This window comes from Zootoca vivipara, chromosome 15 (genome assembly GCF_963506605.1).
Source record: "Zootoca vivipara chromosome 15, rZooViv1.1, whole genome shotgun sequence".
In the NCBI taxonomy this organism is placed as follows: domain Eukaryota; kingdom Metazoa; phylum Chordata; class Lepidosauria; order Squamata; family Lacertidae; genus Zootoca; species Zootoca vivipara.
In genome coordinates, this window is record NC_083290.1 from 32,048,448 (window position 1) to 32,065,458 (window position 17,011).

General features: G+C 42.5%; 1 protein-coding gene across 13 annotated transcripts in view; it reads right to left on the bottom strand.

Annotated features, from left to right (window-relative positions):
* Window positions 1–17,011, bottom strand: part of ST3GAL4 (ST3 beta-galactoside alpha-2,3-sialyltransferase 4) — a 161,029-nt gene that overhangs the window by 51,880 nt on the left and 92,138 nt on the right. For 5 of the 13 annotated variants that reach the window (XM_060268398.1, XM_035139038.2, XM_060268388.1 and 2 more), the window contains one exon: window positions 16,719–16,788. In XM_060268398.1, coding sequence (XP_060124381.1) covers window positions 16,719–16,757 — 39 coding nt within the window. In that variant the 5' untranslated portion in view covers window positions 16,758–16,788. Of the gene's footprint in view, window positions 1–5,785; window positions 5,883–10,612; window positions 16,789–17,011 lie in introns of those variants that run through there. The other 8 variants (XM_060268393.1, XM_060268395.1, XM_060268392.1 and 5 more) reach the window with 8 other exon arrangements.

Consider the following 17,011-nt stretch of genomic DNA (forward strand, 5'->3'; position numbering starts at 1 on the left):
ATCTGCACTTCGCTGTGGGTGGATTAATGCAACTATTTTCCAACACCTTTTATGGGTAAGGGCCAAAGCTCAATAGTATAATAAATACACTGCATATAGAAGGTCCCAGATTTGTATCCCCTGCATGTCCATGGTGGCACTGGAAAAGACTCCTGTCTGAAACCCTTGAAAGTTTCTGCTCATCAGTGCAGACCAGGGTTGGTGGAACTGTGTATTTCCAGAAGTTGTTGGACTGCCACTCCCATCAGCCCCAGTTCCCAGGTTCGTGGAAGTGTATTTCGCAAGACACAGCTTTTGGGAATCCTGGCTCAACGCTAGTTCTGCATCACATTTACTTAGATGTGTAGGCAATGGGCAAGGCAACTTGACTGCATTTAGCTCCCACAGTTCAAAAGTCTATTCACAAGCCACTGGCCTTAACAGGACATTACTATGATAGCAGAATAGCAGAGGCACTGGATTCTGCAGGTGTGGCTTTAAAAAGTGAGAAGATATTTAGCAGAACAGTAGGAGTGCAAGCAACATTTCCGTCCTTGCCCTGCTGTAGCACATATTTTGAAAGCCATGGAAAGCTCTTTCACAGTGCATCATGAAGACATACAATCTCACCCGAGGGCTGAATAAATTTCTTTTTATTGTCTTGTACCAGGTTAAATATTTTAAAATTATGGTTAAGCAATAAAAGCAGATATTTTGCCCTTTGACTTGTATGCAAATACATGTTCTTTCCTTCACTTTACCAGGTTTACCATTCAATCCAATAAGGAAATAATTATATCCCCATAGAAATTTTTTGCAAAAATGCAAATTTAATGCCCTGTGGGTGTGTCACGTATGTAGGTAGCTTACCTTTTCCTGTCAGGAGTTATACTGCTAAATAAATAAATTCTGGGATGCGGGTGGCGCTGTGGTCTAAACCACTGAGCCTAGGGCTTGCCGATAGGATAGGAAGGTCGGCAGTTCGAATCCCCGCGATGGGGTGAGCTCCCATTGTTTGGTCCCAGCTCCTGCCCACCTAGCAGTTCGAAAGCATGTTGAAGTGCAAGTACCGCTCTGGCAGGGGGTGGAGATGGTCATTCAGGTATACAGGACCAAGTTGTAACATGACTTGGGAATTTAAAATATATATATATTGGCTATATTAATATAATTTAGTTTTGCTTGGTGAGTAAAATGTGTGTACATTTTCATACAACTAAAAATGACTGCCAGGTACTTGCAATTATACACACATACAGACATACATATTAAGCATTACCTGACATTTTCCAAAAATTTTATTTCCTTCTTCATCAAATGTAGGCTTACCAAGCTAAATGTTGTCCAATCCCAAAAATAACAGCAGATTTGAATTCCTCATACCCAAAACCAGTAGAGGCAGAACCTAGCTTTATCCTCCATGAATTTGCCTAATCCTCCTTTAAGGCCATCCAAGTTCGTGGCCACCCATCATTGTCTCTTGAGGAAACAAATTCCATAGTTGAATAATACACTACACTCTTTTTCCTGTCCTTAACTTTACAACATTCACCTTCGCTGGATGTCCATGATGTCAGGTTATAAGCAAATGAGAACATTTTTTGCTCTATCCATTTTTCCCATACCATGTACCATACACTTTTATGATGTTGCCTCTCTAAATTGAAAAGCCCCAAAGCCCCAAATGTTGTCATCTTTCCTCGAAGGGGAGTTGTTCCACATGCTTGATCACTTTGGCTGCCTTTTTTGGAACTTCTTCCAGCTCTACAATATCCTTTTTCGAGCTGAGGTGATAGGAACTGTGCACTTTCTTCCAATTTTGGTCAGACCACAAATTTGTGTAACAGCTGGGATAGCTCACTTGGTAAAGCACAAGACTCTTATCTCAATGTCATGGGTTCGAGACCCACACTGGGCAAAAGATCCCTGCATTGCAGGGGGTTGGACTAGATGACCCTCATGGTCCTTTCCAACTCTACAGTTCTATGATTCTACTGGTAGTTTTATTTTCAGTTCCTTTCCTAACGATCCCAGGCACTGAATTCACCTTTTCCTCAGCTGCCGCACATTAATTCCACCTCCATCCTTGACATTCAGAACTGAAAGATTAACCCCAGCCTGAGAAACAAGGTAACAGCAGTAAGAAAAGCTTTGCTGATCCACAGTCCTGACTGGCCTTGTGAAGGCTGATATCTACAAAGGGCATGTTACTTTCCTGGCCATATTACATTACTGGTTTGATGTACCTACACCTGTCTACTAAAAAAGTATAGGATTACAGATTGTTTTTTTCTCAGCCAACACAAGTTTTTGAAATCCACAGTGTCTCTAAGACAGCTCCCCCAAGACTGAAAAAGTAACATCAAATGAAGCCAGATGTTTCTTACGGTATCATAGGAAGCATTTCAAGGTTTAAAATGAATGGAAGCCTTCCAAAAAATATTTCTATGTAAAGATGAAAGGGTTGGGCAGATCTCTTAGGAAAAGATTTGTTTTTGGAAATGTGCCAGGGTGGGGTGAGGAGTATGTACAACACATGCAAATAGACACTATCAAAAAAACCCATTTATTCCAGCTCCCTTAAGGGATCGAACTATGTCCTGTTACAATGATAAAATAATTATGATGAACCCTGCGAAGAGCACATTTCTGATTTACTCACATTTCTGATTTACTCACCAGCACTTGGAAAGGTTCCAAGCGTTGTGACATTTTACTATGTTGCAATAAAATGTGCGTCATTAGGTCACTTGTGGATTTACCCAGGGCAGCAGCTAACACAAACAGCACTTGGTCTATTATATGACTCAAATTATTTTAAAGCTTGACATTTGTTTCGAAATATATATATCACTGTAAGTCATCCTGACATCCTGTTTCATTTTTTAAAAAATAATTCTATAGGGCTGTGCTGCCCAGTAATGAGCAAACTTAATTTCACTGAGTGATGACAAATAACAATACGTCATACTTACCAATATGGTTTGGCTACTCCACCAGTAAGCTGTTCTCCTGAATCTGAGCTCATTCTTAACAGCACATTTGGAATCCATTATCCAATAGGAATCCATTACTGACTAATGTTGTGGGGGCTGTTATGTGACCTCCCCACAACACTTGTGTGAGGGGAACATGCAGGCTAGTTGCAGCCCCCACTACATGGCTCCCGAGTGCATTGGAAGAGATTCTATGCACATACCTATGTATGAGTGCATGGATTTTCTGTACCTGAGGGCAGATCCTGGCTCAATCAGAGTCGTATCCCCCCATCCCGCACAGCACTACAGGTAAACATGAACAGCTCCTTCCAATGTGCTCTGAACATGCAGAGCTAGACACTATAGCCTCAAACACCATCCTTACGCATTCTTTCAGCATGGGTGCAGTGTCATCTGAAACACACACGAGCCAAATTCACTCAGTAGGGAAACCTTTCTTGAACTATCCCAACTTCTGAGCACTTACATTTCCAAATTAATGCCACCATCTTCACAGCAAGGGTTGTTGTTGTTGTTGTTGTTTTTGCAGGGAGTAACTAATTCCTTGAGTGATAGCACCACAATTTAGCGACCACCAACAAAACTCTCTCTCCTTGGTTGCCACCTCCTTGGTTGCCACCTGCCCTGCTTCCAGTTGTGGGAGTGCCCAGAGAGGTGCCCCAAATGTAAATCTCAGCATATGGGTGGATAAATACCGCAGTGTGTGGTGCAAGTGAAAATCTTACCAAGTGTTGATTCTCATTAGATTCCACTCCCTTAAGAAATCAGATCTGATTGCCTATTAAATTAAACAAGCCTATAGGGCTGTCCTTGCCCTGTTCCCCACAGTCCTGGTACATTCATGCTTACCAGAGCTACATGAGCAAGCATACAGATTACAGAGCAAACACTTACCATACCATCAGAGATGCACGGGGAAGGGCCCTTTGCCATTATATTCTCATTCTTATACATGCCCAATTTTTTTTATATAAAAAAAAGTTTTAGCGTGTATTTTAATGACTGCAAGTTAGCAAACTCTGCTACAGCATTGCAGAAGTTGACTTTGATAGGAGAGTTCAGCTCTATGGCAAGAACTTGTTGAACTAGAATTGTAGGAGGGGAGAAAGGGGACGTGCTGGCTCACTCAGTCCCCTCCGTCACGTCCCTGGCACTGTCCCAGGTTTCCTGCACTGGTTGGAGAGCAAACGTCTGCAACAGGGAATCCCCACCCAGTTAGAACCTTGAACATACGGGGTCTGAATCACACAGGGTGCTCTCCAAGGTACAGGAGTTTCCATGTTGCAGGTACCCTGTTTCCCCTATTTTAAGCATTCAAGGAATATAAGCCATACCCCGAAAATAAGACATAGTGATAGGTGCAGCAGCAATGCCGGCTGCGGCAGGAGGAGGAGGAGGAGGGAAAAAATAAGACATCCCCTGAAAATAAGCCATAGTGTGTTTTTTTGAGGAAAAATAAATATAAGACAGTGTCTTATTTTTTGAGAAACACAGTATCTGGCCTTCTAATGAGTAGAGGGCAGCAGTGGGGCCATGAAGCACACCCCTGATACCCCCCCCAATTGTACAAGAAGAATGATGCCTGGACAAGGCCAATGAAACCCAATAAACTGGGTGTTCAACATCATGAAGCTGGAACTTATATGCAGCCAGTTTTTTAAAAGCAGAATCACAATGAAGATGTGCACTGCAGTCCACTTTCTGCTTCTGTTCATGACTCTCTGTCCACAGTGACTGACAATTCGCAACGTTGCCCACCACTGCAAACACCCTTCATGCGGCTTGAGTGCTGGTTAGCAAAATCCTGTGACATCTTAAAATATCCCAACCAGGTCCTCAAACTGGTATAAAAAAATGTGTGCCTATGCACATAATCTCATGGTTTCTGCAGCCTACTTTGTTACCTGAACTGCTTACAAACAGCTGGTTTTAAAAGCTCACTGGTTCGTGCTGGCAACGTGTGGGAGAGCTGTTAAAGGGCATTCCAAAAATACAAAACTCTAGTAGCAAGATGTCAGGATGCCTGTTATGCAGTAATTTAAACAGTGCACATTACAATATACTGGACATTATTCCCTTTATTTGAACCTGTGGTCACATCAGTACATGATTTCAGGGAAAGAGATTTGTGTAATCAAGCAAATGGGCTTTGCAAAATAGCATTTTCCGAAAGACTGAGTTGTAGCTAGGAGTGGCAGAAAAATATATTTAGAAACCCTTTCACAGAACATGTTCACTTCATAATAATAACAAGATATCAATCAACTCATGACTGCAGTTCATTTTTACAGCCCAGTGGGTTTGACTGATTCATTGCATGCACTGAAAGAAGAAGAAAGGGCATGTTACTTAAGTGCTAGGAAGCACTGTTGTAAAGAGGAAAAAACTTCTGAAGATAAACAGAACAAGCCTCTTGCTGGCAAATACTAATTCATCTGTTGTCTAAATGACACTGAAAGATGGGTTTCAAAGGGAAATGTTCATTTAGCAGGAAACTAGCATAGACTTAATGGAAAAAGTAGTGCTCCAAGGTTTGCTCTCAGAAATATGTCAAGCACAGTCAACACAAGGATATTGTATAATGGTTGATTATGGGGAGCAAGCACACTCCTCAAACTTTCTGCACCAAAATGCCCAATGTCGCTATATCACTTGTCTGTAAGGATTTGATTACATGTGTGCAGCTCCTGGGTTAGAAATCTGGAGCATTTTTAATGGCACATATAAGCCACACCCATGTGCAAAATTGTGCTGAACCACCTATCTTGAACACAAATTACCTCCTGGAAAAATGTGCAACTTCTTACCTCAAGAGCACTGTGATTTTCTTCTGTCTCTTCCATTCTTTCAAATGTTATCCCTCGGATTCTAAATTATAACAGCGGAATGTCAAGGTGGCAGCTCCTGTTTGATTAATTAGGCTTTTTTAAAATTTATCTGTTTATTTAAAACACACACACACAATTTCACCAACACCACCATTTAAGTTGCAAGTCAGAACCAGACCTCCATTAGGCAAGTTTTGTTTGGATGAAGTCACCATCCCTTCCTACAACGTCAAGACGAGCCAAATTCAAAGAACAAAAAAATTGACATCTTTGCATTATTTTTTTATGAAGTGGCGGACATCTTGCTTCCTTAAGGGTGCAAGCGAGGGCAGAACGAGACATGGTAACATTTATTTGTTGCTCTGCTTGGGGTTTTTTTTGGTAGAGGGAACCATGGGATCTGAATTCAAACTACAGTGAGATGGAGTGGAGGGAGAATGCCAGCACGTTTTCTCCCCCCAAATACACAGCCATCAGCCTCCATGATTCCAGAAAGTAGGTGGGGGGGGGGAGAGACTAATGGACAGCTTCACAGAGAAGTGGGGGAACAAACCTAGGTCTCATTTAACAGTCAGGAGAATAGAGGAGGCAAAGCAAAAGGAACAACTCAGGTAGGTATATAATTTAAAGTCCCTTTCAAGCTACGCAGTGAACTTAACTGGGTCATTGAGCAGTGTGTGGTGTTTCTACAAGCTGCCAGCATGAGGTCCTCAGTCCATATCAGGCCCCTTCTATACAAGGGTTGGGGGCTTTAACCCTATGGTCTCAATCGGGATTGAGGGACCCATTACAGTGGAACCTCGGTTTATGAACACCTCGGTTTATGAATTTTCGGTTTACGAACGCCACGGACCCATCTGGAACGGATTAATTCACTTTCCATTACTTTCAATGGGAAAGTTCGCTTCAGTTTATGAACGCTTCAGTTTATGAACAGACTTCCGGAACCAATTACACCCATGCTTCGGGTTAAGTACGCTTCAGGTTGAGTACTCCGCGGACCTGTCTGGAACGGATTAATCCACTTTCCATTACTTTCAATGGGAAAGTTCGCTTCAGTTTATGAACGCTTCAGTTTATGAACAGACTTCCGGAACCAATTACACCCATGCTTCGGGTTAAGTACGCTTCAGGTTGAGTACTCCGCGGACCTGCCTGGAACGGATTAATCCACTTTCCATTACTTTCAATGGGAAAGTTCGCTTCAGTTTATGAACGCTTCAGTTTATGAACAGACTTCCGGAACCAATTGTGTTCATAAACCGAGGTACCACTGTACTGCAATCTGCATTGCAAAAAAGAAAAGGGGGGGGGAGTTCAATTCGTTTCAACCACTGTATGGGAGGGGCATTTAAATAAAGCCCCACCCTAGCCTAGCACTAGAGTCCCAATATGGATCCCCCCCCCACGCACACCACTGGCCATTCGTGTTTGCGTGTGTGAAATTATACTTAATATGAGAACAATGGAATTAAAGGCACAATTAACGGCTGTGAGGCATGGAGGCCGCTCCCTGCAAGGCCCTTTCCACCTGGCCTAGGGGGCCAGGCCCACACTCACCCAACCCCACTGAAGAGGCTCCTCATGAGGCCGGAGGAACATTGCCCGGCTAATGTTTTATTGATTTATTGGTTTTAATATGCTGTAAACCGCTTTGAGATTCTTATTAAAAAATATAAAGCGGTATAGAAATTAAAAACAAACAAATAAATTAAATTATGGACTAACCCCAAGCAAACAGGAAATGCAATCTAATAGCCAAGTTAGACACAAGGGAGCATTCATAGTCTGTTAGACCTGCCTCCAGCTACACAGTCCTGGGATACAGGCTGGTATAAGCTTCGGCTCAGCCATACACCCTGGCAGGGTACTGAATGGGCACAGCTGCGTGAGGGAAGCCGCCCAGGGAGGGCTCCCTGCTGAGGGCCTGATGGGCCCTGCCCTTGCCTCTCTCCACCTGGCTTGTGGGGGGCTTGACAGGCTTCACAAGGACTGCAGCTGCTGCTCAGCAGAGAGGGCTCCATTTTCAAATTGTTTTACATTTTTATCTGTGTTGTTTTACATTTTTATCTAAGCCCGGTGTTATGTACTGAGCTGAATCCTAGAACAATAGGATTCAGAAACAGCGGGAGCTACCCAATCCAACTCCAGGTGGAAGTGAATCCGCAACCTGATTGGCCTGCTGGAGCAGCCAATCAGGCGGCTGGCAGAAGTGAATCTGCTACCTGATTGGCCTGTAGGAGCAGCCAATCAGGCTGCAGGCAGAAGTCAATCCACAATATAATTGGCCCACAGGTGTAGCCCTGAAGTAGCCAATCACGCAAGGCCCATTGTGTAAATAATGTATATAAGCAGATGGTTTTGGGAAAAGAGCCATTCTTCTTCTCCTCTTCCCCTTGATGACTATGAGCTGAATAAAGAGCATGAAATTCACTTTCAACTCCGAGTACATTTCACCCTGGAAGACCTGCACCCTGCCTTGCTGGCCTTTTCCCATCTGGCCGGGGAGAGTGGAGTGCTGACTGACTCCAACCACAAAAGCTGAGGCTGTTGAACAGATTCTTGGGCTGGAGTACTGTTTACAGCTTGCTGTTATTATCGATATTGTTGTTGTATCTTTAGTTTTAGATCTTATGATTTACATGGAAATTGTTTCCATTTGGTTGTGTACTTTTTGATGCGTTTTTATTTATTGTTTGACTTCTGTTACATTTGCAATTATGTAAATCTTGTCGTGTCGTAAGCCGCCTTCAGCATAGTTTTAACTATGGAAAGGCGGCAGACAAATAAAATGATGGTGACGATACCCTCCCCACCATGATATTCTCTGGACAGCTCCTTCTCCCCCGTCTCTGTTCTCTGTCCAGTCTCCTCAGAATCCCCTCAGAACCCGCAAGTTCCCTATGGCAGCTCCCAATAATAAGTGATTTAATAATAGCAATTATTAATAATAAGTGATTTAATAATAGTAATTATTATTATTTATGACTTGTCCTCCACCCATCTGACTGGGCTGTCTCAGCCACTCTGGGCAGCTTCCAACAGAATATAACAGAAGACAATGGCTAATTAAAAAGGGGGGGGGAAATAAATAGCTTGATCCAGGCTACAACTAGGAAAAGGGGGTTAAACTCCCCAGCAACCTGCCCTGCAAGCCCAGGTCCTGATCTGGAACAGACCTTTGTGCTTGCTATTCACTTTTTAAAAATCAAACAACAAATTGCTAATTGTGTAAATGGCTTCATATCTAGTTTGGCCCTAAATGTTTAAATACCCTGTGAATAATAAGAAATCTGTATGGTAATCAATGTAAAGTATAAATATTCTACAAAACTAAAATACTGTAGGTAATTATTCTGTGACTCCCAAGAAGTGTCTAAGCACTCCTACAAACTACAGTTGATGATAATTACATGGGAGAATCCATGAAAGAGGTGAGCTGGTTTAAAATGTGCTTCAGATATGTAGCATGTAGCAAATTTTGACACATGCATCAGGGTTCTATTAATAAGTTAATATTATAATATAATCTGGTAATATGCAGGTTATTGCCCCCTGAACACAGGGATTTTGCATTTCTAGCTATTATGGCTATGAGCAATGATAGTATACCTTCCACAAATATATCTAAGTCATGCTAGTGATTGTCTGTCATAGCCTCTTTAAGCTATTAATGTTGCAGTTTAACTGTGAATTGCGTGAAGTGGTACTAATCCCCCCTTTATGCTTATCTAAAATGTAATCCACAATAAGGATGGGAGTATTTAAATAATGTTCCCATAGGCACACACACATGCACACCGTCTCCAGTTTGCACACAATGTTAGTGCAAATATGCAGGTTCCTGTTGAGCAGATTGCAACCACTTTTCCAGCAACACATGTTAAACAGCATGTTATGCTGTTTTATTATTGCCCCTTGTACACTACCCCGAGGGAATCCATTTGTATGAAGGGCAGTTCTAAAATATTTTAAATAAATAGATGTTACCCATTTTTGAGAAAGGAAGGATCAGGGAAAGAGAGCAATATTGTATGGTCAAGATAACAGATCCGATCAATGCCAAAGGTGAGATCCTTCTAGTCAACAAAACTCTAACAGAATCTCAACAGCTTGCAGGTTAAGTTCACTTTCCTCTTCAGAAGGGTAGTCTGTGGGCTGCATTGCTCCCTCCCGTGTGCATTTTTATTTGGTCTCTGAAAACTGTAACCAATGGTAATTTAGGCATGGTTGAGAGAAAAAATGCTTAGGATAAGGAATAGAAAAGTTTTGTCAAGAAGACCAAAAAATCCCACACGTTCTGAAAAACTGCTTAGCATGCAGTGCCCCCTATATACATGCTCTGTAACTCTGACTCCTCAACTGTCAGCTTGCACCAAGTTTTATTACAGAGTCTGACTGCTTGCCAATGGATAGGGTTACCACTTGTGTGGCAAGTTACTCCCATGGATTCCAAACAAAATTAAAAAAAATTCCTTCCAGTAGCTCCTTGGAGACCAACTAAGTTTGTCATTGGTATGAGCTTTCATGTGCATGCACAGATACCAAGTTGATGGACTTCCATTTCATGCGGCTCAATGTGGTGCCTTCCATAGTTTAACAAGGCTACCATGGATTCCAGACCTTCATCACAAGAAAAGTGACCTTCCTCCCGCCACAAGCTGGCCACCCTTTGTGACTACCAGCACTGTTATCTCAAACAAGCAAGTTTCCCCTACTCCCAAGCAGCTACTAAAATGTATTGTATTTGCCATAGTTTTCCGCACAAATCACTACCTTTCACACAAAAGTAGGCTTCTGCCTTACCTGAGGTGTCTTATCTGTGCTAATCTGCATGCAGGCGATCTTTTCAGCGGTCCAGCTACACCTGCAGCCTGACTGCTTGCTGGATACCCCCTCTTGTGTTTATCATCGTTACCTTGTTTACAGCTGCAGCCTTTCCAGAGGGAGTCAGCAACTGGGGAAAATTTCACAGCCGAGGGACGCACACACGTGCGCGCACACACAACACACTCATAGCAGCACTGTAAAGGCTGCTTCTGGATACCAAGTTTCCAATGGCTACAAATATATGCTAATACAGGCAGTTATCTGACCAGGGATCTGGGGGTGTGGTAAGCCAACGGCTGAAAACTTTAACTGATTAACTGGTGTGGTTAAATAAAAGGAGCTCTGAAACCTGTCCCTTGTGATTGGTCAGCAGCAGGGGTTGCCATAAGCAAAAAGCCACAAAGGTTTAAGGAAAAATTCATGACATTGAAAGGCTGCCTTCCCCGCAAGCCACAGGAACCCGTGGGCTCTCACCCCTGTACACCAAACTGGATGGCCTTTAAAATGGTTTCTCCTTCTAACTCAAGGGTGAGGAACCTTTTGTCATCAGAGTGTCAGGTCCCCTTGGCTGGTGGCGCAGAGGCAAAAATGAGTGGAGCAACGAATTGAAATACTATCTTTGTACAGCAGGGTAGTTTCTGCTTACACTTGCACAGTGCTCTCTGCCTTTCTTTCATCCAGGCAAGCAAGGGACATTATCAGACTGGAATGACACATTTCAGCCAGGCAAAAACAGAAACAGAAACCCACTTATGGAGAATGCAAAACAGGGCCAGTCAGAGCTGGAGCCTGGGAAAGAGTCCCAAGGACAAGACATAGGGTTTGGAATGACACTGTTGGCTCCTGGATTGAGGTGCCCAACCCCTGTTAAAGCTAATGCATTAGCAGTGTTGGCATTTAAGGATTTGTCTCATTTTAAATATGTGTTTTAAAAAAACAACAGCAGCTTTGGTTCAAGATGAAGGTTAAGGCCTATAATTTCCAGCCGTCCAGCCGAGCTTCAGTAAATATGGAAATGGTAAAGAACTCCCATGCCACATAAGCAGCCAAGACTTTAGTATAGTCTTATATGTTACGCTCGCTTACATATTAGATTCCATGCACCCTCACATCTTGGTTGTTCAGTGGGGAGGGGGGACATCTAGGCAGAAATTCTACAGGTGCAGCTTTTTCAATCAATTGCAACAGCTCTTTTTGTTTTTTGAATTGTAAATTCACTGAGTTTTTGAGACACTTACAAATTGTAATAATAGCTTCTTTAAAAAAAACAACCCAAAGCAATATCTTTGTCTTCAGCACCTTCAGGTAAACAAAATCTGCTATCTAAGAACTTTAACAAAAAGCACTGAAATTAGAAGATATTTTCATGGATTTGCAAGCAAGCTTGAGTTAGGAAGAGAATTCTAGAGTCCCATTGCCCTCCTGAAATTAATTTAATCTTTATTTGGTACTTGTGCCACTTGCCTGGAGGTAGCATAGAAGGGGAAATGAAAAGCCACATCAACCAACAAGACAAAAGATGCCCATAGAGACTGCGGGGGTGGGTGGGTTTCCTTATCACATGTATGAACCTTTGCTATTCACTCTCAAGAAGCGTTATTTAACCTGACAGACTCTTTACTGCCTATCCTGTGTCCAATGTATTAAAAATGGGTGTGCACATACCTGTTAATGGCTTTTGATGACAGCTGTGTCTACTTTCATGGGTGGAATTTCAAGCAGGGTAACATTACAGAGCATGTGAAGCAAGAAAAGCTCTGCCGCCAAATTACCAAGAAAGGTGCACACATGCAGAACAATTAAATCTCCTCAAGAGCCAAGGCAAAGCCATTCTTCTGATTCACACTGTAAACACCTTTTCATATGGTGAAGCCAGCTTCTGCTTTGAGAACTTATCTTGCTGACAGCTGCCTCTCTTTTTTTAACATGCACTTGAACCTTCTGGCATTCGACAGCGACACTTGTACCTATGTCCTCTGGCTCTAACGCCCTCGAGAAAAGAGCATGTTCTCATATGCAAATAGCTTAGCTTGAATATACGCAGAATATCTGATCTAGCAGTGATATAAAAGCTTGTAAATACTTCCCTCTCATATCAGGGTGGAGTACAGAAATATAAGAACACAATAAAAGCAGCATAAAAAAAGCTGCACAGGGCTGTCAGCATAAAAAAAGTATTTAAAACTATGCAATATATGTAAGTTTAGGTGCTAATGCAACAACTAATAATGCCCTACGACACCAATGGTTTGCTTCCCTCCCTCTTCTGGTGCCCTCTGGTGTCTCATGCAACATATGAGTTCTTCAGCAAAGATTATGCAGCTGCACTTTTGCTCAGATGTTTCACACAGAGCCATCAAAGACTCACTAGGAGAGTTCTAGTTACAGGTAGGTAGCCGTGTTGGTCTGAGTTGAAACAAAATAAAAAAATTCTTTCAGTAGCACCTTAAAGACCAACTAAGTTTTTATTTTGGTATGAGCTTTAATGTGCATGCACACTTCATCAGATACACATCTGATCTGTATCTGATCTGATCTGTATCTGATGAAGTGTGCATGCACACGAAAGCTCATACCAAAATAAAAACTTAGTTGGTCTTTAAGGTGCTACTGAAGGAATTTTTTTATTTCACTAGGAGAGGACAGGGAGGAAACAAGAGCTACATCGGTGCCACTTATATGGCAGAAGGAAAATTAAATACAGTGGAACCTCAGTTTATGAACACCTCGGTTTATGAATTTTCGGTTTATGAATGCCGCGGACCCATCTGGAACGGATTAATTCACTTTCCATTACTTTTAATGGGAAAGTTCGCTTCAGTTTATGAACGCTTCAGTTTATGAACAGACTTCCGGAACCAATTACACCCATGTTTCAGTTTATGAACGCTTCAGTTTAAGTACTTCACGATCCCGTCTGGAACGGATTAATCCACTTTCCATTACTTTCAATGGAAAAGTTCACTTCAGTTTATGAACGGTTACTCCACGGACCGTCTGGAACGGATTAACCCACTTTTCATTACTTTCAATGGGAAAGTTCGCTTCAGTTTATGAACGCTTCAGTTTTTGAACAGACTTCCAGAACCAATTGTGTTCATAAACCGAGGTACCACTGTATGCCTATTCTTGGATTGCATCTTAAAATACTTGGGATAAGCAGCAGCACCTAGTTCAAGACTCATAACATGACTAACATTAAAAAATGTTAGTTTTTTATTTTCTTGTTACAAAATTGTACACACATAAATAACCCAGCATGACAAGAAAAATGGGTCACAGGGGGGTAAAATAGTAATAACTAACATGTTTTCAATGCATCCATAAACGTGCACCAAATGAAGGAATAAAAGAATGCTTACTTTTTACCAACATGTTAGCTAACAGGTGTTAAGTGGTAACAAAATAATCATTAAGTGATCGGTAATAAGGGTCATCGTTCCAACAGCAACATGTACCCATTACTATGCAATAAAGAAACCAAAAGGTATCATACACCAAGTCAACACTGAATAGGTGGCTGTTTCAAGGATCTACGTCGCTACGACACACTTCCTAGGAATTCTTATATATATATATATATATACACACACACACGTAAAAAGGGCATGTGGGTGTGTCTCCACTTTTTTCTGAAACCGATTGCATTCAAATTCAGACACAACGTCCCATGCGAATGTCCGAAGGATCTTAGAAAGTTTGCAAATACAAATGTCACACCTGGGCCACGTAAGACCCCCCCCCCCCGAAACCCCTGTTCCAGAACACACAACTCAGCCAAAAGTGCATGCTGGGAAAAGAACCAGGTTGCAAACCAGTTCCCTCTAGCAGCAGCTACACTGGTACTACACCTATAGAACCTTCCCTCTCAACAGTACCTCAGCTGCCGTTTACATACCAGGCCGAAGCCTTTACAGACTAGGCCAAATGGAGACTGAGTCGCCTAGGTGGAGGTTGGGGGAGGAGGGGACGGGATAGGTCAGGACACGGTGGGGCCAGTCACAGGGATGAGGCGGGGGTGGGGGAGGAGGGGGCGGGATACGTCATGGATCGACACAGGGTGGTGGCAGTCACAGGGATTAGCCACAGCAACGCGTGGCAGGGCCAGCTAGTTCTGTGGTAAAAGCTCTGAAGTGATAACAATTACATGTTGGAAGCTCTTGTTATTGGATTGCAAATACAACCCTAGTACAGATGTAAACACTGATAATCTCCCAAACAGAGTTAGGAGATTGGGAGTGTAAACCAGACTTACACAGATCTCCATTTTCTTACCTGTGCTAATTCCACCTTCCCTTCTCAAGTTAGTGTTAATTATGGTGCAACATTACCTGAATGGGCACTAGCCATGGTTAGTGCAATCCAGCAGCTTTGAACTCTGGTTTCAAGCACTGGTTTAAAAGTCAACAATCCTAAATATTGGTGTAGATAGTGCAGTATCACCATAAATACTAACTCCAGCAGCAAGCTCCCTATTTCCTAACCATAGTTGCCTGAGTCTGCAACAAGCTTCCAGCTTCATGACCATGGCTACCGTACATCTGCATCAATAGGTCAGAGCTTCAAGGCTACCTATTTCTAAGCACAAAACCTTTGTTTGCAAGTGAAAGTTGTGAATAAAGTTCTAATATTCTTACATTTAAACCCAGGACATTCCACAAACATTTTTTTCTTGCAACACATGCTAATAATACTTTATTTATTTATACCCCACCCTTCCTCCCAAATGAGCCCAGGGTGGCAAACACACAGGTCAAAACATTTTAAAGCAATGCCAATACAGACAGGAATGATCTCTACTTTAAAATGCTTGCTGAAAGAGGAAGGTCTTCATTAGGTGCTCAAAAAACAACTGAGATGGTACCTATCTAATCTTTAACAGGAGTATCAGACATATATTTTTAAAAGTACTCTAAAATGCAGTTTAATCTGTTTTTAAAATCCAATGACATTAATGCTAAACTTAGGGATGTGAAGATACCTGAATAGCTCCCTTGGCCGGTAAAGCGAGATGAGTGCCACAACCCCAGAGTCGTCTGCAACTGGACTTAACTGTCAGGGGTCCCCTTACCTTTACCTTTATTTTAAAAAGACAACAACTTGTACAATAGAGAAGAGAAGAGACCAAGCTGTTAGGAAGTTCCTGGTTTAGAAATCACTTTGGCTATGAACTCACTATGTAGCCGTAAGCAAGCTGCTCTTTCCTCTTCCAGCCTCAATCCCTCAATCTGTAAAATGGGCACAGTAGGCCCGGGGATAAACTATATAAGACAGCTGAGATATGAGATTTGATCTCCTGGGTTCTCCTTTAATTTTGGCAAATAGCAGCTTCCAAGAGTGGGCAGAGGGAATCCCCATCCCCATGTTGGGATTGGCTTGCAGCCTCCACTTCGATCCCCACTAATATTTGCCACAGTATGTGAAGCCTCTATGTAGGCAGCCTATGTAGGCAGTGAAAACAGCACCACCTACCAACCAAGTGGAAGGTGTGAGCACTCTTGGTGAAAACCCCAAGGCTTTGCAGGAGGGGGGACTCTTAAGGGGGGGAAAAACAACCCCATGAGGGCTGGCTGTTGGGGAGGGGATTAGAATGGAGTTGAATGGGATCCTGAACTGGCGCTGTATATGCACCATACAGCTAGCGCACGCTTGAAACACATTGCTTCCCCCAAGGAATCCTGGGAACTGTTGTTTACCACTTACAGAGTTACAAATCCCAGCACCCTTAACAAACTACAGTTCCCAAAATTATTTAGGGGGTGGGGAGTCATGTCCTATAAACATAGGACACTTTTCTTGCGGTTCCCACCTAGTGCATGTTAATTCCAAACAGGGTCCCAACTGGCTTTAAGAAACCTGGCTATATTTGCGATGGAGAGACACTTGGTTATCGCCTCAGTACAGAGAAATATATGACACAGAGGTGAGTTGTGATCTGCTTCCAAAGCACACCACAGGCCCATCGTAGAGAGAAATGAAATTGGGAGAGAAAAATACACTGCTGTCCATTTCACACGTCTCCATGCTTCCTAATCACCACCGAGCTACCATATAATGCAACTTTAAAACTTTACTTACTTACAGTCCTCTCCTTCCCAAACCAAGACAGCATCACCTCCATGGGCTGGGAATCTACAATCCCATTTTTTTGTCTGTGGAGAAATAAACAAAGAAAAATGCAAATGAATTGGGCAGGCTGTAAAATACTTAAATGAAATGGGCAGTTGAGTGTTGCTTTAGGAATCTGCCTTATGCTGAGTCAGAACCACTGGTCAATCTAGCTCAGCATTTCCTACACTGACTGGCAGCAGCTCTCCAGGGTTTCAGGCAGGAGTCTTTCTCCCAGTCCTACTGGGAAATGCCAGGGACTGAACC